General features: G+C 40.4%; 1 protein-coding gene across 1 annotated transcript in view; it reads left to right on the top strand.

Moving 5' to 3' along the window:
- The window catches only part of rab5aa (RAB5A, member RAS oncogene family, a), a 36,425-nt gene extending 9,766 nt beyond the window's left edge, over positions 1 to 26,659 (top strand). Inside the window, exons 2-6 of the mRNA XM_078236008.1 lie at positions 1,018 to 1,253; positions 14,887 to 15,038; positions 20,843 to 20,965; positions 22,375 to 22,468; positions 25,296 to 26,659. Of these exons, the coding sequence (XP_078092134.1) occupies positions 1,088 to 1,253; positions 14,887 to 15,038; positions 20,843 to 20,965; positions 22,375 to 22,468; positions 25,296 to 25,411 (651 nt within the window). The 5' untranslated portion in view covers positions 1,018 to 1,087 and the 3' untranslated portion in view covers positions 25,412 to 26,659. The remainder of the gene's footprint in view (positions 1 to 1,017; positions 1,254 to 14,886; positions 15,039 to 20,842; positions 20,966 to 22,374; positions 22,469 to 25,295) is intronic.
- The last annotated feature ends 357 nt before the right edge of the window (positions 26,660 to 27,016 follow it).

Genomic DNA, 27,016 nt, shown 5'->3' with positions numbered 1-27,016 from the left:
CTTTTAAAAATAGAGTTTCTGAAACAAGACCCCCAGTGGAATAACCACACTGGCTCACTTTTTACCCTCATCTTGTTTATTGTGTAGGAAATGTGCAGTAGAATGAATAAAGCAATATTTCAGGCAAAGTTGGACTTTGTAAAAAGTTTAGAAATGGCTTTTTTCAAAATTTGTTTCAGAACTGACTTTTCCTGTACCTGGAGTACTAATTGTAGCATCCCAATTTCAATCCACTTGATACCACTTAACTCAATAGAATAAGTATCCAATCTGAGACCACCTTAGTCTGAGATTCAAGCGGTACATTTGAATAATTGCACAAACAATTGGGCACTCCAGAAGCACTTTCCATCTGAAGTGCTGCAAGGTGGGTATCAAAGAACCAATTCTCAGAATTTTGAATTGATTTTCTTTTCCGTCTTCTGTACTTTGCTTCCAATTTTTGAGCCTTATTTCACTTTTTGCACCTTTAGTTATTGAAGAGTAATCAAACCAATTAGCTGTTGCGCTAGCCATTTGGAAGAACAATGTGGAGAAATGATAGAAGAAACCAGGCTTGTGGCGTAAAGGCTTACTTGACAACATCTTGAAGGAACAAGCAGAGAAAAACATCCTGGTTGTTAGCAAAAGTTTTACTATGCACCCGTGAGAATTTTCTATTTTTCCCAGTTATTTCAATTGGGTAGAATCAAAAATGCCTTGGATTTCACTTATTCTGGGGTGGGGTAGGTAGTTCCAGTTCTGATGTACACTAAACATTAATGTCTTTCCTCTTTACAAATACTGATTTAACTTGCTGTAGATTTCCAGTATTTCCTATTTGTTTCAGATTTTCAGCAAATGCTCTTTTTCGGTATTTGATTAACTGAAAATCATCTTGTATTTTTACATCGTTCATAATTTTGGTACAGGAATGGAACATTTTTGGAGATTATTTACCCGTTTCAATAAAGCCCTGGCAGGATTGTATATTCTTACATTACCATTGCTTTAAGAAAAGTCTTGTTTTTTTTTTAGCCTAAAACTGACGAGGAGACCAGGAACAAGTATTAATTTCGCACGATTGAATCTGGTGACTTATTAGGACATGGCAAATCGGGGAGGCGCAGCGAGACCGAATGGACCAGCTGCTGCTAACAAAATCTGCCAGTTCAAGCTTGTTCTACTTGGAGAGTCTGCTGTTGGCAAATCTAGTTTGGTTCTTCGTTTTGTGAAGGGGCAGTTCCATGAATATCAAGAAAGCACTATTGGTGGTAAGTTTTAATTCACTGAGGGTTTATCTCAAGGCTTTTAGTGTAACTATATCCAGTAACTTTTCTGTATGAATGTTTGTATTATGTGCTCTACATCCATTTTTTCCCTGCCCCTTTCACGGATTAACATCTCTGTGCTGTTTTCAGAAAGGATGATGGGATTAAAAGTTTACTGGTGGCCCATTTGCTGCCCAACCAAAAGTACAGCAAAGGCTCAAAGGGGTATAAGTTTTCTTTTGAATGCTGCACAAAAGTAGTAACAAATGACGTATGATCAAATTTATTTAACACATTAAAAACATTGGTACTTCTGGGTTTTTTTGCTGGAGAAGTTTGTTATTTTTTTTGAAAGAGTAAAATTTACTTTGGAGACCAAATGGTATTAATGTATCTACTTCGGGTTTTTGTTTAGAGATTTGTGCAGCAAAATTTGGCTGCATGGCACTTGTATTTTTTGTGCCAAAGGTGCTTTTGTTTAGATTCAAAATTGCATCTGACAGGCACAGTTTTGATATGATCGTTTCTGGGCCAACATTTCGGGTAGGTCATTTCTATTGATCTGAGAGTGGCATAGGTTTGTGTCGGTACCATTTGGATCTGCACACCAACTTGTGTGCGTGTTCTCAAGTTATACAATTGAATGTGTTTGGCAGTAGGAGGTGACTCCTACCGATGCCATTTAAAAGGGTCATTAACCACTTTCAGGTCAGTTGCTATTTGATTTTTAGTGACAATTGTTGAGTTAGTAAAAGTGTCGGGAGATTTTTGTTACTAAAAGTTGGTCTGCGGGGAGTGGTGCAGCACATGCTGATGGACTTGATTCTGCTTGGGTCATTTATTTCTAGTCATGGGTGCTGTAGTTTCTCTCCCCCTTGGCCTGCAGCGTAACAGCGAATGAGAAGTGACACAGGAGAACATGAGGCACTAAATGGGAAGAGGTGGAAAAGAGCTTTATATCCATCTAGAGTCTTTAGGGAGAAATTCTCCTATCCCTACCAGAGCAAGGAACATTGTGCAATATCTCCCCTTCACGAAGGAGGTCTTCACTGAAATCTGTGACTTGTTGCAGGCATATCTGCAGCTTCAGCAGGGTGAAGACAGCATTGTCAGTAATTGCAAAGGTGACTGTGACTATGACCCTGGACTTCTAAGCTGGAGGTATTGACATTTTCAACATCCTTGCAGTTTGCCATCCACTGTTGCATATGGGAGGTCACTGACTATGCAAAGTGAGTGGAGTGCATTGCTGCTCTCTAGCAAGAGAAAAATGGGCATAGCAAACATATTGTTTCACCAGATTGTAGGGGAGCATTGACTGCAGGCTTCACTATGTAAGCACTACATATAAATTGAGATGTACCACAAAGGGTTCCTCAGTGTTCAGATGGTCTGTAACCGTACTTTAATCATTATGCAGATTAATTATCAGTATCCTGGCAGCTGTATCACCAAACTCGAGTCATCATAAGAAACCAGAAGCTACTATGTAACAAGGGATATCCACCTGGCTCAAGACTCCAATGCCCTACCAATGTGCATGTCAGCAGCATGCTCAATATAAGAATCATGCTGCCGTACATACCATAGAACATACTATTGGCCATTTGGAATAGTCCTACAGTACTCTTCAGAGTGCATGACGTGATTTGTTATGGCTTGCTGCATCCTGTGCAACTTTGATCGTGAGAGCACAGCCTTTTCTACTATGCGCACGGTAAAGAGGAAGAGCAGGCGGCATCCAGTAAGGTCTGTTTTCCAGTCATGTTGCTCTGATTGGCTCATTCTGTTATGGTACAGACAAACCCAATTCAGCAATCAACAGTCTCGTACCTCTCTTACTAACCATCACAGCATGCTCTTGATACAGTGCTGAAATAAAAATCAGCACCAAACAAGGATTCCAAACCAACTTTATCCAACAAACTCAGACAGCCGGAGTCACTAGTAATGTTTGTGGCAGAGACCAGGAGAGAGGTCAGTTGGTTGGAAGTTGTGCAAAAATACTTACAATGAAGTAGTATCATCTTTAGAACAGTTTGATCAGATTAACAAGAACATTAAATCTTGCTATTTCGCTTACTATTTAGATTATATTTTATACTATTGCGCTACTTAAAAGAAATGCTTCTACAGCACTGCCAGCCTCTATCATTTCTTTGCCTCCATTGTGTATAATTCCATACTTTTGTTACCTCAAGTTAGGCTATTTGCAACACACACTTTGATTTCCTAAGCTTCACCCAAACGCCTACTTGCAATCTCCCAACTGTCCTCAAACACTGCTGCATGTGCATTTCACTATCCATCATTCACTATTCACTTCCATTGTCTCCTATAATAAAGGCAAAATACTGCAGATGCTGAAATCTGAAACAAAACCAAAAAATGCTGGAAAATCTCAGCAGGTATGACAGCATCTGTGGGGAGAGAATAGAGCCAATATTTCGAGTTCTGACAAAGGGTCCTCTAAACTCAATGTTGGCTCTCTTCTCTCCTGTTGCTCAATTCAAAATTCATTCTTGGAGGTTTCTCCATGACCTTCCTCTGACTCAGAATTGGAACAGATTTCAAGGCTATGTCAACCAGTAGCCTGGTCACCTAACGTTTGGTTACTTCTCCGTGGTTTGGTCATGAAGTAAAAACTCCTGTCAGCTTCCTAGCTCTAATTCTGAGGAGTTCTTCATGATCACTTCCTTCAAAATCTCTTCTTTCAAACATGCTTTTGGTTAATTCTATTACTGCTTGCTTGGTCTTATTTTTTTGTGTATTTTGAAATGGTTCATATTTTTTTGAAGCCATTAGGCCTTTATCAAGTTCCGCTCGTCAAGCTTTGCTGAACTGTGCAGGGTTCTAGGAACATCCTGAATAGCAAAGGTCACTCCAGAGTCTGTATCTCTTTCGCCAGAATCTTTGACCACTACTTCCTACATTTTGTAGATACAGTAGAAGGAACTTGTTGGTTTATTCGTCTTTATTTTCTTTATAATGTGATCATCTGCCTTTGCTGCAGGCCCCTGAGTGTAACTATCTGCTCTGTACTGCTGGAGCCCTCGGTTGCTCACTCAACAACACCTGTCTTTTCCTAGCTCATCTCGGCCACGTTCCCTTGACTCTGTTATAATGAAACTCCTGACTATTCAACTTCACTCTTGGCTCATGCTAGCTAACGTTGGAATTGGTTACCTATCCTCACCCTTACTTAAAATAAACGCTAACTTTTCTGTCCATACTAACTACAACCCATATTTTCTACTAAAGCCTTTGCTCATATCTCCCACAGCACTCTTTGCTTCCCTTTAGTCAGTTTTTCCTTCTCCTGCATCATCAAAACCGTCTGACCAAAGACACAGGTCGCAATATCATTAGGCATTGATGAAGGCAATTTGTACGATGGCATCCATGCTGGGGGCTCTGTAGAGCACTCCAGTCAGTCCCATTCCCCTGTTCTATTCACACAGCCCTGCAAGTTTATTTCCCTCAAGTGCCTATCCAATCTTTTGGAAATAATTGTTTCTGCTTCCACCACACTTTGTAGGCAGCCAGTAGCACATCATTGCCACTCACATCACCTGCATCTCCTGCCCAAAATCTTAAATCTGTATCCCCAATCCTTGTATCAGCTAATGGGAACAACTTTTCTTTGTTTACCTTATCTAAACCTGACAATCTTCTACACTGCTATCAAATCTTCCCACAAATCCCCTTTGCTCCAAGAGGAGCAATCCCAGCTTCTCAACCTAACCTGTAAGTAAATTGCTTCATCCCTGAGCCTGTTCTGTTAAATCTCTTCTGTCCCCTTTTGTGGGCCAGCATGTCCTTCCTAAGCCAGAACGTAATGTATTACTCTTGTAATAATAGTTGTGACCTAACCAGAGCTTTATAAAGGTTTAGCATAACTTATCTGCTTTTATATTCAATTTAGGAAGGAAAGATTCCATATGCTTAGCTAGCTACTCTCAATATACCCTGCCCCTTTCAAAGATCTATGCTTATGAACCCCAAGTTTCCCCTTCTTGGCACATTCTTAGAACTGTCGCATTAAGTCTATATTGCCTCCTCTGATCCTTCTGCAAAATGCATCACCTGACAGTGTTAAATTCCATCTACTTGCTTGCCTTTCTGCTAACCCATTTGTGGCCTGTTGCAGTTGATTGGTATCATCCTCACTGTTGATCACATCTCCAAGTTTGGTCTCATAAGGCAAACATTGAAATTTTACTCCAAGTCATGTGTATATATAATTAAAAAGCAGTGACTTTTCCAGTTCGTTGTAGGAACAGCCTCCGAAACAAACATGCCTAAACTTGCTATTTTTTTTTGTATCCAAACCGATTGCTGCCCCATTCATTGAACCTTTTTTAACCAACTATTTATGTGGCAGTTTGTCAAAGGTATTCTGAAAATCCATGTATTCAATATCCACTGAATTCCCTACATCTTCTCTGTTTGTTTGTCAAAAAATTCAATTAGATTAGTTGAACATGATCTGCCTTCGACAAATCCACCCTTGGTCTCCTTAAATCACTTAAACCTCTTCAAATATCTTTTTTTCCCCTTTATTGGTAAAACCTTACTCACCATTGATATTAAACTGACTGTGGTTACCAGGAATATCTTTACACCTTATTGAACAAGGATTTTATTTTTGACACTTTCCAATCCTTTGGCACCTCCCATATCTAGGGAAGATTGGAAGACCTTCCACTATCTCCACCCTCTCCTCCACCCCACCTCCTTAGTGACATGTATTGCAAGTCTTCTAGGCGTAGGTGTCTTATCCACTCCAAGCATAGCCAGTCTTTCCAGTACATCCTGCCTATTCATTTTCACTCCATCCGTTATCTGTATCAGCTTGACTCCTAACATATTGTCAGCATGTGCTTCCTTAATGAGTGCTTTGCAGCAGTATTTATTTAAGTATTCTAGTCATGCCCAATAGCTTCAAAGCATATACGACCTTCTTTGTCCCTATTGGACCCCACCCCACCTCTTCCTATTTGCTTGTTTTTGTCGATTTGGTTCCATTTTACACAGGTTAGGTCTCCTCATCCCATTGATGTTAGCCTTCTTCCAATTTAGACGTTCTTTCAGTTGTTTCTTGTTCCTCTTCATTATTAATCTCAACCTGATATGATTACACTAGTCATAATATTGCCCAACAGATATTTGGTCTGCATGACCTACCTCATTCAGTGCAAGATCCATCAATGCTTCATTCCTAGTTGCTGTGAAAAAACTAGTCCAGGAAGTTCTGCTGAACATACATTTCAGAAATAACCCCCCCCCCCCCCCCACTCTTAACTTTATTCCAGTCAATATTTAATTTAATAAATCCCTCCGATAGCACCATTCTATAATTGTGCTTTTCTGAGAGTTCCCAGCAGAATTGTTCCTCATTGTCTTTCAATTGGAGACCTATAGAATATCCAGTATATAGTTTGTAATCATACCCTTTTGCGCTTCTCAGCTCTATACTTGTCCCCTTTTTCCAACACTCAGTCTTCCCTAATCAGTCCAGCCACTGCATTGCCCTATTTTCCTTCCCTATCTTAACACTTTGTATCTGTAAATATTAAATACCAGTCCTCATCACTTTTAAACCACATTTGTTATTGCCACTGCATCATATTCCTGCTCAGCTGTTCATGTTTGTAGCTTACTAACCATATTCACCAAATTGTATGCATTTATGTACGTGCATTCTAAATCTTTGTCTTCCTCATGAGCCCCCTTGGTCTGCTCTTACCTAATGTTTCCTTCTCGAGTACTATCCAACATTCTGTTGTTCGTTTTTTTTTCTCCTCCTCTAATATGCTGGTGCCCATCACTATTTTAAGGCTTCGTCATCATAAATGAACCTCCCCACAATCACATTGGTCTCAGTCCTGTTGAGGTGCAACCCATCTCTTTTGAATATAATTGGTCCCCATGCTCCTTGCGTTCAGAAACCAAACTTATATTCAAGCAGCTAAAATGTTTGCTCTCAACAACAAATGGTGTTGAGTTCCAATATGGTACAGGAATTGCAAGTAGCAGTTCTCGGTGCCCGTCCATGACCCTAAAAATATTTTTCCTCTTTCAGAATCTAGTTAGTACCTTGGATAAACTATTACTTGCAACATCTCTAGTCCTCCACTTAGCCATTATTGTGAATCGTCCATCTCTTGAGCTGCTGCTTGAAATTTTTAAAATTCCAGTGCTGCACCTCTTCCCTCACTGCACTGAATTCCCCTAGTCTGGTACTCTATGGAAGTGGTACTCAGTAGAACTGGATTTCACATGTTAGCAATAGCTTCTTGTATTTGATCATATTCTTTGATTGCGACTGAAATGCATTCATCCTTTATTGGACTTCTGCCGCTAACCATGTAGCTGATCGCTTTATCCCTTCAATTCCAGCAATGGGTCAAACTCCAGTGTCCCTCTGATAGAACCATGGAGGTTTACAGCATGGAAACAGGCCCTTCAGCCCAACTTGTTCATACCGCCAAGTTTTTAACCATTAAGCTGATCCCAATTGTCCGTGTTTGGCCCATATCCCTCTATGCCAATCTTATCCATATAACTGTCCCAATGCTTTTTAAAAGACAAAATTGTACCCTCTACTATTACCTCTGGCAGCCTGGTCCAGACACCACCCTCTGTGTGAAAAAAATTGCCCCTCTGGACCCTTCTGTATCTCTCCCTCTCACTTAAACCGATGCTCTCCAGTTTTAGATTTCCCTACCTTTGGGAAGAGATGTTGACAATCTACTTTATCTGTGCACTTCATTATTTTATAGACCTCTGAGATCACCCCTAAGCCTCCTATGTTCCAGGGAGAAAAGTCCCAGTCTATCCACCCTCTCCTTATAACTCAAACCATCAAGTCCCGGTAGCATCCTAGTAAATCTTTTCTGCACGCTTTCTAGTTTAATATCCTTTCTATAATTGGGTGACCAGAACTGTACACAGTATTCCAAGTGTGGCGTTACCAATGTCTTGTACAGCTCCAATAAGATGTCCCAACTCTTGTATTCAATGTTCTAACCAATGAAACCAAGCGTGTTGAATGCTGCCTTCACCACCTTGTCCACTTTCAAGGAGCTATGAACCTTAACCCCTGGATCTATTGCTTCTATAACTCTTCCCAATGCCCTACCATTAACTAAGTTCTGCCCTGGTTCGATATACCAAAATGCATCACCTCGCATTTATTTAAACTAAACTCCATCTGCCATCAGCCCGTTGGCCCAATTCATAGAAATCATAGAAACCCTACAGTGCAGAAGGAGGCCATTCGGCCCATCGAGTCTGCACCGACCACAATCCCACCCAGGCCCTACCCCCACATATTTTACCCGCTAATCCCTCTAACCTACGCATCTCAGGGGCAATTTTTTTTTTTTAACCTGGCCAATCAACCTAACCCGCACATCTTTGGACTGTGGGAGGAAACCGGAGCACCCGGAGGAAACCCACGCAGACACGAGGAGAATGTGCAAACTCCACACAGACAGTGACCCGAGCCGGGAATCGAACCCGGGACCCTGGAGCTGTGAAGCAGCAGTGCTAACCACTGTGCTACCATGCCGCCAAGATCCCGTTGCAAACCTTCCTCACTGTCCACAATGCCACCAATCTTGGTGTCATCTGCAAACATGCCTCCTAAATTCTCATCTAAATCATTACTATCAATGACAAGTAACAGTAGATAACCGATCCCTGAGGCACACCACTGGTCACGAGCCTCCAATTTGAAAAACAACCCTCTACAACCCCTTCTGTCTTCTCTCATCAAGCCAATTTTGTATCCAATTGGCTACTTCATCCTGGATCCCATGAGATTTAATCTAATGCAACAACCTACCATGCGGTACCCTGTCAAAGGTCTTGCTAAAGTCCATGTAGACAACGTCGACTGCAATCAAATTCATGAGATGTGATTTTCCACTCAAAGCCATGCTGACTGTCCCTAATCAGTCCTTGCCTCTAAATGCCGGTAGATCCTGTCTCAGAATACCTTCTAACAACTTACCCACTACAGATGTTAGGCTCACTGGTTCCCAGGCTTTTTCCTGCAGCCTTCCTTAAACAAAGTGATGTGCTATGCTAATGTAGATATGGAAGATTTGTATACTACCTGTTGAATGTCTAATGAGTACCAGAAATAACATTGAAATCTGTAGATAAATTGACAATTCACACTTTTGGTATAACTTGTAAGTTGTGTCAAAAATGTGAATTGATTTGTGATATAAAGATGTGAAATGCAGTACATAATGCAAATGTATCTTTTTTTCTCTTTCCAGTATGTGCACTGCTATTGCATAAAAATTTAAGCTATCAAACGGGCTAGGATCTTCTGCTGGCAATAGTGATGAATATTGAGACATTGCTGCGGTTGAAAAGTCTTGTGCACGTATGGTGGAGCTGGGATGCTTCCACTGTTAATTATAGGTGATGGCTTGACAGTGATTTAACAGTGGGAGCTTTGTTGGAAAGACATTTTTACAACTTGAGCCGAACAAGTGAACTTCATACACCCGCCCCCCCCACGCGCACATGCGTACACAAACAAGCACCCTGAACATTGCCTACCCCTCCACACCTGCCGATGGTCCAGCCACTGTTCCTGACTATGCTCACCACCATCACCCCTGCCAATAGGTCACCATCTTTACAATTGCTGTCAATTTACTTATTTCAGAAACAGTGCGCAAAAAAATCAACTTTGGGGCATTGTGTCCAAAACTCATACTTTATATGGTCTGGTCAGTGAATTGTAAAACTTGAGCATAATGTGGACTTGTTATTGCTGTATATATCTTGAGATGTCATCAACTTTGTTTTAGTAAAGTAATGTGTATATTGATGCCATACAAGTTCCAGGCAATAACAGTTTCCAACAAGAGACAATCCAACCATCTCCCTCAGTCATCCATTGACATTGCCATCACTGAATTCCTCACTGTCAACATCCCATTGACCAGAAACTGAACTGGACCAGCCATATAAATGTTGTAACTGCAAGAACAGATTGCAAGCTAGGAATCTTACACTAAGTAGCTTGCCTCCTGACTCCTAAAGCCTGTCCACTATCCAAAAGGCACAAGTCAGGAGTGTAATGGAATACTGTGGACTTGCCTGGATAGGTGCATCTCCAACAGTATTCTCAACTTGACACCATCCAGGACAAAACCACCTACTTGATTGACACTCCCAACTACCTTCAACATTCACTTCCACCACCACAATAGTGTACTATAATCACGATACACTTCAACAAATCACCAAGGCTCCTTCGTCAGTACCTTCCAAATCCACGATATCCACCATCTAGAAGAACCGCGAGGGATAACATGGTAATGATAGTCTGTGAGTTCCCCTCCAAGCCCCACCATTCAGACTTATAACTATATTGCTCTTCTTTTATTGTTGTTGGTCAAAGAACCTGGACTCTGCAGCATTGATACATCTGGCTGTGGTCCAAGAAGACCATCACCATCTCGAGGGCAAATGGAGACGAGCAGTAAATGCTGGCCTTGGCAGTGACAATCGCATCCCATAAAAGAGTAAAACAAAATAGATACAGTACATTGTCAAAGTTGTAGTTGCATTCCTGAAAGAAACAACTTGAAGCAAATAAGATTTTCCCATTACAACAATTAGTTGATTCTAGTTCTGTTCTGTAGGACCTTTCTAAAACACCCTGTAAGTTGAAATACTAAATTCCTATATTGGTAAATTAAATGACTTTTAAATATAAATATGCTAACTTTCTTCTGCTGCCTCCTTGAGCCTCTTGCTCACTACATACCCTGCTACCTGACCATCAGAGTCACTGCAGACCCTTCCTCTTGTTGCCGACCCTTCAGTTTGTAGCCTTTGCAGCTCTCTAGCCCTACCTCTCATTGCCAACCCTTTGGTTTGTGTCCTCTGCCTCATCTCTCTCTTGATGTCAACCCTTTGGTTCATAAGAACATAAGAAATAGGAGCAGGAGTAGGCCATCTAGCCCCTCGAGCCTGCCCCGCCATTCAATAAGATCATGGCTGATCTGATGTGGATCAGTACCACTTACCCGCCTGATCCCCATAACCCTTAATTCCCTTACCGATCAGGAATCCATCCATCCGCGCTTTAAACATATTCAGCGAGGTAGCCTCCACCACCTCAGTGGGCAGAGAATTCCAGAGATTCTCCACCCTCTGGGAGAAGAAGTTCCTCCTCAACTCTGTCTTAAACCGACCCCCCTTTATTTTGAGGCTGTGTCCTCTAGTTTTAACTTCCCTACTAAGTGGAAAGAATCTCTCCGCCTCCACCCTATCCAGCCCCCGCATTATCTTATAAGTCTCCATAAGATCCCCCCTCATCCTTCTAAACTCCAACGAGTACAAACCCAATCTCCTCAGCCTCTCCTCATAATCCAAACCCCTCATCTCCGGTATCAACCTGGTGAACCTTCTCTGCACTCCCTCCAATGCCAATATATCCTTCCTCATATAAGGGGACCAATACTGCACACAGTATTCCAGCTGCGGCCTCACCAATGCCCTGTACAGGTGCATCAAGACATCCCTGCTTTTATATTCTATCCCCCTCGCGATATAGGCCAACATCCCATTTGCCTTCTTGATCACCTGTTGTACCTGCAGACTGGGCTTTTGCGTCTCATGCACAAGGAACCCCAGGTCCCTTTGCACGGTAGCATGTTTTAATTTGTTTCCATTGAGATAGTAATCCCATTTGTTATTATTTCCTCCAAAGTGTTCATGGTCACTGGTGCTCCCTCACTTTCCCGCTTGTTGCAGACCCACTCTCTTGCTGAACCTCCAGCTCCCTGCCTCTAATGTGTGTCACTTCCCTCCCCTGAGCATTCTTTGGAGTTGAATGGCAAGATGCAGACAAGTGACTTTGATTTGCAGGACGTAAGGCACAATCTGGAGGAGAGGGAAGGAGAGTCAGTGTGCTGCAGAGGCTGCCGGCCTCTAGAAGGTGAATCAGAGCATGGCAAAGTCCACTCCCAAAATGCCAGTCATGCCAACGGCCCTACAATCATTCCTGCATGAAACAAGTCTAAACTGAAATTCAATGCTAAACAGGCCCCCATGTTGAAGCTAAACAATTTAAACATGGAAATTTACTATTTGAAGTAATATATCTGCTGTAACCTAGGTTTTGAACTAATTCATTTCCATTCAGTATGTTCTCATCTCTTTTGGAATTTGCGTAGTTTAAACCCTTACTTTTTTAAAATAAAGTTTGTTCACTCAGTTTGAATAGAATTAATGCAACCAATTCAAATGTGATAAAACAAGCTGAATGCATTTTCCACATCCAGCCAATGAGCAAAATCGTGAGGTGCACTTTTTTTCCCTCAGACTCTTGCTCTGCTGCTACCTTAATCACAGCGAGGCCTTGAACAGAACCTCATTCATCCTTACTAATGGCATTTGCAAGCCACCCTGACTCGTCTGTTTCTGGACATTGGACCTTTCCGCCCACCATTACCCAGACCCTGTCCACTCTTAACTGTTGGGTTTATATGTGGCACAGTGGTTAGCACTGCTGCCTCTCAGCGCTAGGGATCTGGGTTTGATTCCCAGCTTGTGTCACTGTCTGTGTGGAGATTGTACATTTTGCCCGTGTCGGCATGGGTTTCCTCTGGGTGCTCCGGTTTCCTCACAGGCTGAAAGACGTGCTGGTTCAGTGCATTGGCCAAGCTAAATTCTCCCTCAGTTACCCGAACAGGCGCCAGAGTGTGGCGACTAGGGGATTTTCACAGTAACTTCATTGCAGTGCTAATGTAAGCCTACTTGTGACACACAAATAAAATTAAAATTTAAAAATACGCATGTTAGTGTGCATGGAGGGTGGTGGGCAATAGTCAAAAGCACATTTTGCGCTTCCATTCATTTCAGGCTGGGAATGTAGTGGGCTGTAGAATGGTGCCTTAACAGCAAGGAGCAGAGCAAAGGAGTGGTTTGATGGCCAAGAGTGGTCAAAGACAAACTTCCTGTCCCAGTACTCCCATGATCTAGAATGCTTAGCACTCCAAAGCTCAAAGATTATCGATTTCCCATAACCCATCATCCAATACAACAGGGTCCTTCATTTCGTTTTCACCCACAATTGCTGTCACATAGCTATCCCTGGTTTGTCACATTAAGCTTTTCATTATCCTGTGTATCATAGGTCTTGAGAGAAAGGAATAAATACATAGGTAAAGAAATATAAATGAGTTGCATTAATTAAAATTTACAGTTTTCAAAAGACGAATTTGATCCCCCAAAACGGTTGGCATCTACTACAACATAAAAACAGAATTTGATCTATTCAGTTGCCAGTAATATTGTCGTCTTTATATGGCACAACATCCTCATTGACTTTTGAGTTGCTTCCCGCCTTTCCCTACCCTCCACATTAGAGGAAATAAACTGAAAAATACTGTTGAGTTAAGGTTGCTCATGCAACTAAGCACCTCTTGAAATAATTAAGCAGCTTAAGCTACCAAATCCCAGCATTTCTGTCCCCCAACACACACAACCGCAAGCCTACCTCTGTTTCTCTCTTTTCCCCCCCCCTCCCCCATACACAAATGCTGCAAAATCCCAGGATCTAAACCTTCCCACTCACGAGCAATATCATTCTGTTTAAAAGTTAGAATCTTAAAATGCTAGGAGCTTCTGAACTATAATTAGGACCTGACATCCTTAACCAAGTTTTTGTTTCCAGCTATAACTCATTCACCAATGCTCAGTTTTGGTTCTGCCAAACTTGCTCTGCTCCTGACCGCATGATGGCCTTGGTCCAAACATCGACAAAAGAGTTGAATGCAGCGAGGTGAGATCCTTGCGGGCAGCATGGTGGCACAATGGTTAGCACTGCTGCCTTACAGCGCCACAGAGCCCTGGGTACGATTCCAGACTCGGGTGACTGTGTGGAGTTTCTCCCTGTGTCTGCGTGAGTTTCTCAGTGTACTCCAGTTTCCTCCTACAGTCCAATAATGTGCGGACTAGCCATGATAAATTCTCTCATGGAGCTTGAAAACCTAAATTTGTTTCTCAAGTAGAGAAGTAAACAATGTATAAGTCCCAACTTTTTAAAACAAAATATTTGTTTTGCATCTCATGCAGGGAAATTCTGTAATGAAACGTTTATCATAGCATATGCAACACAAAGACAAACAATATGTGCCTGATTTTAAAACTAAACATGCCAAGTAATACTTTTAAGATTACTGTTGAAATTCAGCTTTGGAGGTTCATTTGCATCTGCTAATCTGAGAAGCTGGTTTCAAATTACTTTCATTTACTATTTTAATTTCTATTTTTGTGAATCAGTTTTGTTTGGTTTGGACGAAAATGGTGGTTGTGACCATAGACTACAAGGTCAAACAGTTGATATTGAAGTGCTCCAAGCTGGTTAACTCTAATTGAGTCCTCAATGAATAAAAATGCTGCTTGTAACTATTTTAATGACTTTGATACATATTCCTGAATTTGAATGCATAATTTTAAATGTGTAAATAAAAACTCTTCTTTGAAGCAAGCAAATTTTTGTAACTCTTAAGCTTTTGTATTGCTGACAAATTTTGTTTGTGCTATCCAGTTCAAAAAATATTCAAATTTTTAACTGCATCAACTGTTTCAGCTGCTTTCCTAACTCAGACTGTATGCCTGGATGACACAACTGTGAAATTTGAAATATGGGACACAGCAGGACAAGAAAGATATCACAGCTTGGCCCCAATGTACTATCGAGGAGCGCAGGCTGCTATAGTGGTATACGACATTACAAATGATGTAAGTGGAGTTGTACAACTACATTACAGCTGCATTCTTAATTTTGGTGGAGTACTTCAGAGATTCAGATTGACTGAAAATAGTATTTCCAGTAAATGTAGAATATTCAAACTTTGTTTCATTGAAAGCACCTCATATAGTGTGTTTTGTGACCATCAAGTACAGCTTTGTTTGTTTGAATGGTACTAAAATGTTAAGATCCTGTGTGCTGTGGGAAGCACCAAATCTGGGGAGAACATTGAGCTGAATTATCTGCTGGCATTACTGTTTAGAAACAAGCTAGAGATTTTTAATTGGCAAAACTACTCTAAACAAATAGGTCAAGCATGCTAGGCTGTGTGTGGAATAGCAGGATGTTTTGAGCTGAAAATTGAGTAGGGCATTTTCAGTGCTTTGAGAATTTGATTTAAAAAATGCTTCACATAGATGCAAGGATATAGTATGACAAGCTTGATAGCTATTATATGAAACTGAGGGTTTCTCCCAAAATCATGCCTGTTCTGCTGATTAGACTTGCAACTGATTTAGTACAAAGAGACGGCATGCTGCATTTTTATAATATTCCGGTTAGGCCATCACAATTGTGTCCAATTCTGTTCACTGCGCTTCAAGAAGGATGTGAGGATCCTTGAGAGGATGCAAAGGAGATTAACAACAATGCTTCCAGAGAGTTTTAGCCAAATGGTTAGATTTGTGAAACGGTGGTTGTTCTCCTTGGAGCAAAAGCGATTCAGGCGATTTGATAAGAGGTGTACAAGATCATAATAGGTTTTGATGATTTAGGGACTGGAGGTCACAGATTTAAGGTTGTGAGCAAGGGTGCAGAGGCATTTTAGGAAGAGCCTTTGTACACAGCGAGGGGTAATGACCTGGGTCATGGTGCTTATGAGGGTGGTAGAAGCAGAGATCATTAATGATTTCAAAAGGAAGTAGGATTGGCATCTTACAGAAGTTAAGCTTTTAGGGCTTTTAGGAACCGAGGTGCTACAGGGATAGAGAAGTGGAATGACACTAACTGGATCCCTCTTGAGAGGTTGGCATGGTACTTGGGCCAAATGGCTTCTCTGTATCATAATGATGCTAATGTACTTTACAGTTGCATTTATATTCATTTGCCATTGTTCTTCCACTTTACCTATTTTCTGCAAAATCTGTAATTGACAGCCTGCTTCAAATCAACTGCCAAAACCTAGTTTAGTATCCTCTTTATATTTGATGGATTTGCATTTAGTTTCTTAATCTGGAACTGAACTAAATTAGAAACAATGGTGGAGCCAATATAGGGCCATACACAGTCCCACCATCTGAAAGTAAAGTACTCATTGCTTTCATTGAACTCCTCTCCTTTCAGTCCAAAGATTAGCAGGCTATTGCCCATTGTATCCCAAGATATGTTAGATGGATTAGCCATGGGAAAGGTGTGGGAGAGATGCTCTATCATGTCAGAGAGTCTGCGCGGACTTGATTGGCCGAACGCCCTCTTCTGCACTATAGGGATTCTGATTTTCATACTAATTTGCACTTTCGGATTCATTTTGGAAATCTAGGTACACTATATTGGCTTGGGGCTTTCCATAGTTCATTTTGGATGTCAACATTTTTAAAACACAAGTTGCGAATTTAGCAGGCAAAACCTTCCCCTTCTAAATCTCTGCTGTTTAAGATAATCAGGCAACTTAGTCAAGCTTACTCCTGAGAATAGATTCCATTATTTTACACAGTGAATAAAATCTAATTGATGCGTCTGTAGTTGTTTGTTTCATAATGATTTTTGTAATTGCGTACCATTTGACCTATTTTCTAATCACTACATCTGCCCAGTTCCCCTCAAATCTTCTGTTTTTCCTTTGCATCTGGGCAAAATTTTCTTTAGACATTTTTATTTTGCATCTTAAGATTTCACCTCATTTATAAAATATCAGGTGAGATATTAGCTTCTCTTTTCTGAGCGAATAAGCAAACTGGATCAAATTGCTTCATTAATGCTGAAGGTTTAAGTTGAATTTGAAGCCTGACTGCGTTTCAAAGATTTGTAGATACTGTTAATTCCCAAAAGGAACACTTTTTCTAAAAGAAAAATCAGTTTGGAGTTGGGTACCATCTGATGTAGTTTTCCAGGTTAGAGGGATTAGCGGGTAAAATATGTGGGGGTGGGGCCTGGGTGGGATTGTGGTTGGTGCGGACTCGATGGGCCGAATGGCCTCCGTCTGAAGTTTGGGGTGCAGGCTGTGACTATCAGTACTTTATTTTTGTAGTTAGCACCTTGACCATGTATGTCTGTATAAATTTAATACATTGTGTTTATGTCCAAAATTGATACGATTGACTGGCAGAAGACACTTTGGATAAATTGGCAAGATGTGTCAATTGGAGCCCCACAGGGGCCTGTGCTGGGGCCTCAACTTTTTACAGATTGTATTAGTGATTTAGATGTGGGGAGCAAAGGCATGGTAGCTAAATTTGTAGAAGAGGACATGAGTTTGCAGATTGATAGTTAGATTGATTTTAGTGGCATAAATCTGGCAGGTGGAGTATAATGTGGGAAAATGTAAAGTTTTTCACTTTGGCAGGAAAACTAAAAAGGAACTGTCTGTGTGGAGTTTGCACATTCTCCTCGTGTCTGCGTGGGTTTCCTTCGGGTGCTCCGGTTTCCTCCCACAGTCCAAAGATGTGCGGGTTAGGTTGATTGGCCAGGTTAAAAAAAAAAATTGCCCCTTAGAGTCCTGGGATGCGTAGGTTAGAGGGATTAGCGGGTAAAATATGTGGGGGTGGGGCCTGGGTGGGATTGTGGTCGGTGCGGACTCGATGGGCCGAATGGCCTCCTTCTGCGCTGTGGGGTTTCTATGATTTCTATGACTACAGGAACGGAGAATGGTTGCAGAATTCCGAGCTTTAGCAGGATCGAGGTATTCTCTTGCATGAGTCAGTGTTAGTGTGCAGGCACAGCAAATAATTAAGACTAATTGAATTCTGTTCTTTGAGAGGAATTAAACATAAGGATCTTGTGTTTCAGTTATACTGGGCATTGGTGAGACCACAACTTGAATATCGTGTTTTGGTCTCATTTAACAAAGGATGTAAATACATTGGAGGCAGTTTAAAGGAGATTTACTAAATTGAGAAAGTGGGTTGTCTTATGAGGAAAAGATAGACAGACTGGGTTTGTTTCCACTGGGGTTTAGAGGAGTGAGGGGTGACTTTATTGATAAGATCCTGAACGATCTTGAGATAGACATGGAAAGAATGGTGCCACTTTTGGGTGTGTCCAGAACGAGAGGCCACTGTTTTAAAATTAAGGGTTGCCCTCTGGACAAAGATGAGAACATTTTCTGAGGGTTGTGCAATTTCGGAACTTGGCCTCAGAAGGCAGGGTCATTGAATTTTTTGAGGTGGGTGGATTTTTATTAGGCTAGGAAATCAAAGGTTGTTAGGGGTAGATGGGAATGTGGAATTCAAAACTCAAACAGAGTAGCCATGATCTTATTGAAAGGCAAGACAGACTCGGAGTCGAATAGCTCTTATTTCATGTTCATATGTCCTTATGGTACAAATACATAATTCTCAATCAAGTAACAGATTCTTTGATTTTCTTTTTGAAGTAGAGCAGTAGCTAAGATTTCCTTTTATATTTTCAAAACGTTGGATTGAAACTACCTGAAAAGGAAGATGCACTGTTACGCAATATAGCAACTGGCACAAATTAACTCAATGTATAATTCAGTGAATGTCATAGCTCCCTCCTTTCACAGCTGGATTGTCTCAATATTTAGAAACTTTTTCGCTATAGTCCAAAATTGAAAACCTTTTCAAATTTCCTCTTTTAAAATCAACATACCTGGCTATTACATCCTTCTCTTAGGTTAAAAAAAAAAATCCATAAGCAAGCAATGAGTCACAAAAGGTCCCTTGAAAAAATAGTCTTTCACCTGTCTTTTAGCTTTGTGGTAGGATTAATTTTTTAAGATAATATCTGATGACCTGTAAGGTGATCTAAACTGTTTTTAGTCATCAGTAAAACTTTAGGTTGTAATTTCTGTGCACAAACAACTCCTTGTTTGCTAGCCCCTCTATTACAAAATTGTTTGCCTGCGCGAATGCAATTGTAAACGTAATCACAGTTTGTGGCATAAAATTTCACATATTCCTGACTTAGAATGTTAAACACTCCTTTCCTGCACAGCCAGTGAGCACTGCGCATGTGCCAACTCTGCTCATGAGCGGGTTCATCGTTTGCAATTTCACACTTCGAGAATTTGCAGGAATGGAGCCCCCACACCTGGCAGGAACTGAATGTATTTGGTATTCAGAGCTTTGTGAGCCATAATGTTATATGTGTTACTTAGCAGGGGTACAACTTTGAACAGAATTAAAGCACAGCACACTCTTAAAATGACAAGCCTCAAATAACCCTCATGATCTTGCCAAACCAGTGTCTAGTTTTTTTTCCAACAATGTTCTTTGAAGAGATAACAAATAGGTTAGACCAAGGAGAGCCAATGGATGTTATCTATCTTGACTTCCAAAAGGCCTTTGACAAGGTGCCTCACGGGAGACTGCTGAGTAAAATAAGGGCCCATGGTATTCGAGGCAAGGTACTAACATGGATTGACGATTGGCTGTCAGACAGAAGGCAGAGAGTTGGGATAAAAGGTTCTTTCTCAGAATGGCAACCGGTGACAAGTGGTGTCCCGCAGGGTTCAGTGTTGGGGCCACAGCTGTTCTCTTTATATATTAACGATCTAGATGACGGGACTGGGGGCATTCTGGCCAAGTTTGCCGATGATACAAAGATAGGTGGAGGGGCAGGTAGTATTGAGGAGGTGGGGAGGCTGCAGAAAGATTTAGACAGTTTAGGAGAGTGGTCCAAGAAGTGGCTGATGAAATTCAACGTGGGCAAGTGCGAGGTCGTGCACTTTGGAAAAAAGAATAGAGGCATGGACTATTTTCTAAACGGTGACAAAATTCATAATGCTAAAGTGCAAAGGGACTTGGGAGTCCTAGTCCAGGATTCTCTAAAGGTAAACTTGCAGGTTGAGTCCGTAATTAAGAAAGCAAATGTAATGTTGTCATTTATCTCAAGAGGCTTGGAATACAAAAGCAGGGATGTACTTCTGAGGCTTTATAAAGCACTGGTTAGGCCCCATTTGGAGTACTGTGAGCAATTTTGGGCCCCACACCTCAGGAAGGACATACTGGCACTGGAGCGGGTCCAGCGGAGATTCACACGGATGATCCCAGGAATGGTAGGCCTGACATACGATGAACGTCTGAGGATCGTGGGATTATATTCATTGGAGTTTAGGAGGTTGAGGGGAGATCTGATAGAGACTTACAAGATAATGAACGGCTTAGATAGGATGGACGTAGGGAAGTTGTTTCCATTAGCAGGGGAGACTAGGATGCGGGGGCACAGCCTTAGAATAAAAGGGAGTCACTTTAGAACAGAGATGAGGAGAAATTTCTTCAGCCAGAGAGTGGTAGGTCTGTGGAATTCATTGCCACAGAGGGCTGTGGAGGCCGAGACGTTGAGCGTCTTCAAGACAGAAATTGATAAATTCTTGATTTCTCGAGGAATTAAGGGCTATGGGGAGAGAGCGGGTAAATGGAGTTGAAATCAACCATGATTGAACGGTGGAGTGGACTCGATGGGCCGAATGGCCTTACTTCCGCTCCTATGTCTTATGGTCTTCATGCTTTGCAGAACATTGGTCCTCAGGACAGGTGCTTGAAAGCTGTCTGTCCATTGTTTGGCAGATTTGTAAAAATTCTTATGTTCACTATTTCCTTCATCCATTTCTTTGCAGGATACTTTTGTACGGGCCAAGAATTGGGTTAAGGAGCTTCAGAGGCAAGCAAGTCCTAACATTGTAATAGCTTTAGCGGGGAACAAGGCTGATCTTGCGAACAAGAGAGCGATAGAGTTCCAGGTTTGTAAAAGATGAGCAATTGTTGCTGTGTGCAGTAAAAATATTTTCAAAACAGTTTGAGTTGGCTTTGAATGTGTGCAGCAAATGTTTTGTAAAGTACATCTTTCACACTTGTGACTAACAACTTCTGATTTAATTGGTCACTTGAATTCTAAACCAGTAGTTGTTAACAGTCTCTTCAAAAAACACATTCTTCTCCATAGTACTTATTACAGGTTTGGGCTTGCCATTGGTCCTTCTCTGGTTCAATTGCCACAGTTGCTCCTGTAAGCAATCTGATCTTTTTACGTTGTTGGAAGTTGATTCTCTCTGCTCAGTAGTGACTTGTGACGTGAACCAGATATTTATCTTCTCATGTACTACTTTATCTCCCTGAAGGCAAGCCAAGTAAACATTTGGTGATGTGAGGCATGATGATAAATTATAAAGCAGCTTTATTTCAAATGTATGAAAAATACAGAAATCAGCTGGGGGGGGGGTTTCTGTCCTAATGAGACATCTTGTAACTGGGCAACAAGCTGCCCAATGCTCCCTGTCTTATTAGCAGCCAAGTAATCTCCTTGGAAAAATAATTCTGGGAAAGTCCTCTGACCCCTAAAAGTGATCAGATATTTGAGATGATTGGCCTTCAACAACCATAGCTGTCTTGACTTCAATCACCTGTGGCGTTTCACCCCCTAATTCTCATTAATTTCACTATAACTTGGTGCCACACTCCAGTCGAAATCTGCCACAGTGTCTATCAGTCACTTGCCCCATCTCTGGAATGCAACTTTTGTTTTCATGTTTGGACCAAGGAAGTTGGTTTGGAGCTGTGTGGCCTTTGCCAAAATCAAATTAAATATCAAAGATCAGGTTATTGGTAAGTGCCACTTAATAGCACTGCTGTCAATTCCTTCTAACAATTTGGTTATCATTGGGAATAAGCTAATGAGGCCAATTGACTGGGTTGACTTTGCCCTGTTGAACAGTTTTTCTTCTTGGTAAATGCGAATGCTGTCATTTCATTGTCCAAGTGTGCATTGACAGCACTTCACCTCAAAATGAGTTGCTGCTTTGTAGGGAAGGAGGGTGAGAGTTAAAATAAATAATGGAAACACTGACCTAAGAAACTTTAAATCAAAACATTGATTAATAGAGTAGTTTTATATATAATTTGCATAAATGTTCTACTGCTTGAGTATTGAATTTCTTTTAAACATTGCAGAATTTATATATCCCTAATGTCCACAAGAATGGCATTCTCAAGTGTTTACTGCAGACCATGCTACACAAAGAAATATTTGTTCTGTGGTAGAAAAACTGGATGTATTCCAATTGTGCCTTTTTGAAAAGGGTGAGATAGTTGCTGTAATTCTGCAGACAGCCTCCAAACAAAATGCTTTTTAACTAATTGATCTGTTTTATAGGAAGCACAGTCCTATGCAGATGACAACAGCTTATTATTCATGGAGACATCTGCAAAAACTTCAATGAATGTGAATGAAATATTTTTGGCAATAGGTAAGCTTGATTACATCGAAATGAATGTCTATAAATTGCAGCTTGCTGCAATAAAATTTCATTAAAAATTGAATCTGCATATAAAGTATTCAAATAAAAGCTGCTTATGTAAGTTTTTGGACAGTGAGATGCTTCAGGAATGTACAAACCATGTAATTTGATTACTTTAACTTATTTATGTAACTTCTCTCTAAATGAGTGTAACCATTAAACCAAATGTGCAGACACTTAAATGCTAAATAAAAATGAAACACTGGAAATTGCAGTGGGCCTGTAAAGAGATGCACAGGGTTAATGCTTCTCGTCAATGACGACTTCTGAACTGGAAGATGTTTGGAGATGGAAAGGTTTTAATAAGTGCAGAGCGAAGGTATAGATGCAGGCAAAGAGCAAGAGGGAAATCTATTTTAATAAGGTTGAGAGCAAAAATAAACAAAGTAACAAGGGATAAGAAGCCAGGCAATAAGTATAGAAACACAAGATTTTTCCAGAGGAGGTGAAAATGTTTACAACAGGATAGCAACAAAGGGAAGTATGGAAAACCTTCCAAGTAAATCTCCATGACCAAGGAATGTGGTGGAAGAAAAGCAGGTAGACCCAAGGGATGTGAAAGACCCTGTCAATCGTGCATCAATAGGTGATCCCCATAAAGTACTAACATAGAAACTAGAAGCAGGAGTAGGTCATTCAGCCCTTCGAGCCTGCTCCGCCTTTCATCTTGATCATGGCTGATCATCAAATTCAGTATCCTGATTTCACCCCCCCCCCCCCCCACATATTCCTTGATCCCTTTAGCCCCAAGAGCTATATCTAATTTCTTCTTGAAATCAGACAACGTTTTAGCTTCAACTACATATGGTGATAGTGAATTCCACGCGTTCACCACCCTCTGGGTGAAGAAATTTCTCCTTGCCTCAATTCTAAAAGGTTTACCCCTCATCCTCAAACTCTAGCCCCTAGTTCTGGACTCCCCCACCATTGGGAACATTCTTTGAATCTACCCTGTCTAACCCTGTTAGAATATTATAAGTTTCTGTGAGATCCCTCCTCACTCTTCTAAAACCAGTGAATAACCCACATCTCCTTTTCTTCCAATGGCTCTGGTTACCAATGCCTGCTGCCTAAGAGAATCAAGATCTGAAGTTGTTAAACTCATTGTTTCAGTTTGTAGAAACTTGGGAGGAACAATTAATTCCTTAAGCTAAGCATTTACACATTCTAACCTATTTTTCACCTGAAACTATTTAATGTTTCAACAAGCAACTTAATTTTATTTGTTTTGCCTATTTCACTTCGTTCATTTTCTCTCTTTCCCCCTTTCTCTTGCGAGGGGCTGTTGAAAAGGAAAGTTAAATATAAAATAAAAAACAGAAAATGCTGCACATACTCGGCAAGGCCAGTCAGCATCTGTGGAGAGAAACACAGTTAATGTTTTGAAGTTGACATAACAAACATATGAAATAGGAGTAGAAATAGGCCATTCAACCCCTCGAGCCAGCTCTGCCATTCAACAAGATCATAGCTGATCTGTTTGTGTTTGAGTTCTACATTCCCATCTACCCCCAATAACGGTGGATTTTTGTTAGGCAAGGAAATCAATCTACTGCTGCATTAAAAATATTCAATGACCCTGCTTCCACTGACTTCTAAGGCAGAGTCCTGACTTCGCACAACCCTGACAAAAAAAAATTCTCATCTGTCCTGAAAGGATGACCTGTGTTCCCCACAAGAGGAAACATCCTTTCCATGTCCACCTAGTGCTGGATTGCTTTGGTGCCCAAAACACATTCATTCCACAGTTGCAACATCTCACTTGCCTTGCCATTCTAACTTGTTATTTAGTTAACTTGGATAGGTTGGACCCAAAGGCCTGTTTCCGTGCTGTAAACTTCTGACTGTAACTTAATTTGATAACTTTAATTAACTTGGAGTACTGTGCTTATTGAATGCTAGTACCACTGACTAAAAGCTGTATGCTTCGTAACCACACGGGTATGTGTTTCAGATATATATTTTTTTATTTTAAAATTTTACTTATTTTAAGGACTTAGTTCTTATTTATAGATCTACCTTAACTCCTGTGTCCTAAGCTGCTTTTCGACACACTGTCCCTTGAACTGAGCACTTTCCGGCCAATCTGCCTGTGAAGTCACCACTGCACTTTTGTTTCACTGCTGCCTCCCTGCAGGTGAAATAGTGCACCCATCTACTCAACTCCAACTCCCAGCAAGGTAGGTCACACTGCAATCCCTGGGCTTTATTTATAGGTGCTCCTCAGCTCCTGACAGTCTCCTGCAGTTTCATGCCAACTCCCAGTTCTGACCTTTCATCAGAACTAGAGAAAATTGAAGATGTAATGTGTTTTAAGACTGTTAGGATGGAAGGCAGGGGAGATTTAAATGAGAGATAATGGTGGAAGGCATAGGAGATGGTAATGGGACAAGAAACATAAGGTGTCATCCAAAAATAAAAGGGGATAGAAATTATAATCTGACATTGTTGAATGTGAGCCTGGAAAACTAAAGTGTCTAATTAAAAAATGAGATGCTGTTTCTCAAACTTGCGTCGATCTTCATTGGAATAGTGTAGCAAGCCAAGGACAGAGGTCAGCGAGGGAATTAAGATGACAGGCTGTTATAAGTTTCCAAAAGTTATAGTGCCAGAGTATGAGTTAGGACCATCTGTAGAGATTTGAAATACAGTATTTCTGACTGAGTAGGAAAGTGATGCAAATGCAAAAGGTTCTTTTGAGCAGAAAAACTGAAACACACTTAGATTGGTATGGCCCAGGAAATGAACTGTCAGACTTGTAATCTCGTCCTTGCAGCAAAGAAATTGCCCAAGAATGAGCCTCAGAATACAGGACCAAACAGTGGAAGAAGCAGAGGAGTAGATCTTCATGAACCCACCCAACAGACGAAGAGCCAGTGTTGTAGTAACTAGGCCTGTTTCTAATGCAATTCCATTTCCAAGTATCCACCTCACTACTGCTTTGTAATGGAAAATCTGGTGTTAACAGATGACCCTCAACAATTTCAAAATTTAGAACAAAAGCATATAGTTACATTTCTAATACAAGATTTATGTCTTAAGAACTTTTAAAATGTAAAGTGTTCTTCTCTTCAGTTGGTAGATGCATGCATCGCTCAATACAAGCATAAATTTTGCCTTCTGTAGGGATGAACTAATGAAAAATTAATGAAACCTTAAAACCTGCTTAAATTGGTTCAATTGAAATTTGTACTATTGACTGTATCCAATTAACTAAGAGGTGACCATTTGGTTAATGCTTCTTAAATGTTTATATTGGATGTACAGTATATTATTAAAACCAATATAATCTAATTATTTATTGGAAATAACTTTAAAATGTTAAAGTTCCATTCAGCAATCTGACCTGCAGAAAGAATTATAATGGAATTGAACTCTATTTTGGCAGGTTGTTGTGTAAAAGCTGTACCACTCCTTGCACTAATATTTTCTCGTGTATATTCCCTCAATATCATTACTTTGCGATTTACTGAGATCCACTTCTTGTAAATAGGGTATTACGACTTGGTCTGCATTTACATAAACTTATCAGACTGCTCTGGTAGGAATGCCATATTGAAAAAAATCATTAAAATACAGAACTAATTGAAGTAGATCAGATGATTTGCTCTAGAAGGGTTATGAAACTTTATAATTATGATATAAATATGACAGAGCACTCTACAAATGTATGTACTGTAAGTAATGACCATGTATTCCTTCAGTAATTTTTTTCAAGTTCCCAAATGTGTTTTTTGTTACAGAATGTTTTCTTTTTCCATTGTAATGCACAATTTTTGTAGTTAGTTTGCAGTACTGTGGGCATATCTTCTAAAAGGTGAATTATCTAATAAACCAGTAGCACAACAGGTTTAAAAAAAAAAATTGCAGTTGCATTATGAAGCATCTAGCAAAAGGAGCAAGGGTAATGGCTTTGCATCTAACAATGGGCAAGCTAATGATTGAATTTTTAAATATACAATTATCAAGGTAGTAGTCATAATCTGATGTAAACTCTTCCTCCTTTGACTCAATCCATGTGAATGCAGTGTTTCAACTAAAATTAACATTTAAAGGTTTTTGTATTTATTCACCTGTTAGAAATTGGACGTCTCTAATCATTTTGTTAAAATATACATGTAAATAAATATATTCAAAATGTTGGTGTTAAATCATTGAGAAATTTCTGAACTGGAATGTTAGGAATATATTAAATCTGTCAAGCATCCATCCATGACTTATTTTCAAATATCATATGACCTGAAAGCTAAAGTTCAGTACACTATCCAATTTCTGATGGAACTTTGAGATTCCTTTGATAAAGGATATTTAAATACTTTTAAATGGTTTGAAGAAAATGAACTTTCAAAGGGAATCATATTCATTTCTTGGATTCTGAGGAACGTCTCCATTTTTAAAATTCATTCTGGTGAAATTATTTATTTGTGTTGACCTATGCACCATATCACTCCTGTTCCATATGGGGGGATCGAGCACACCATGCTGTGCATCATGTTT

The sequence above is a fragment of the Mustelus asterias genome, chromosome 2 (assembly GCF_964213995.1).
Source record: "Mustelus asterias chromosome 2, sMusAst1.hap1.1, whole genome shotgun sequence".
NCBI lineage: Eukaryota > Metazoa > Chordata > Chondrichthyes > Carcharhiniformes > Triakidae > Mustelus > Mustelus asterias.
The sequence above is the reverse complement of the archived record's forward strand: the minus strand, read 5'-3'. Positions and strand labels throughout refer to the sequence as shown.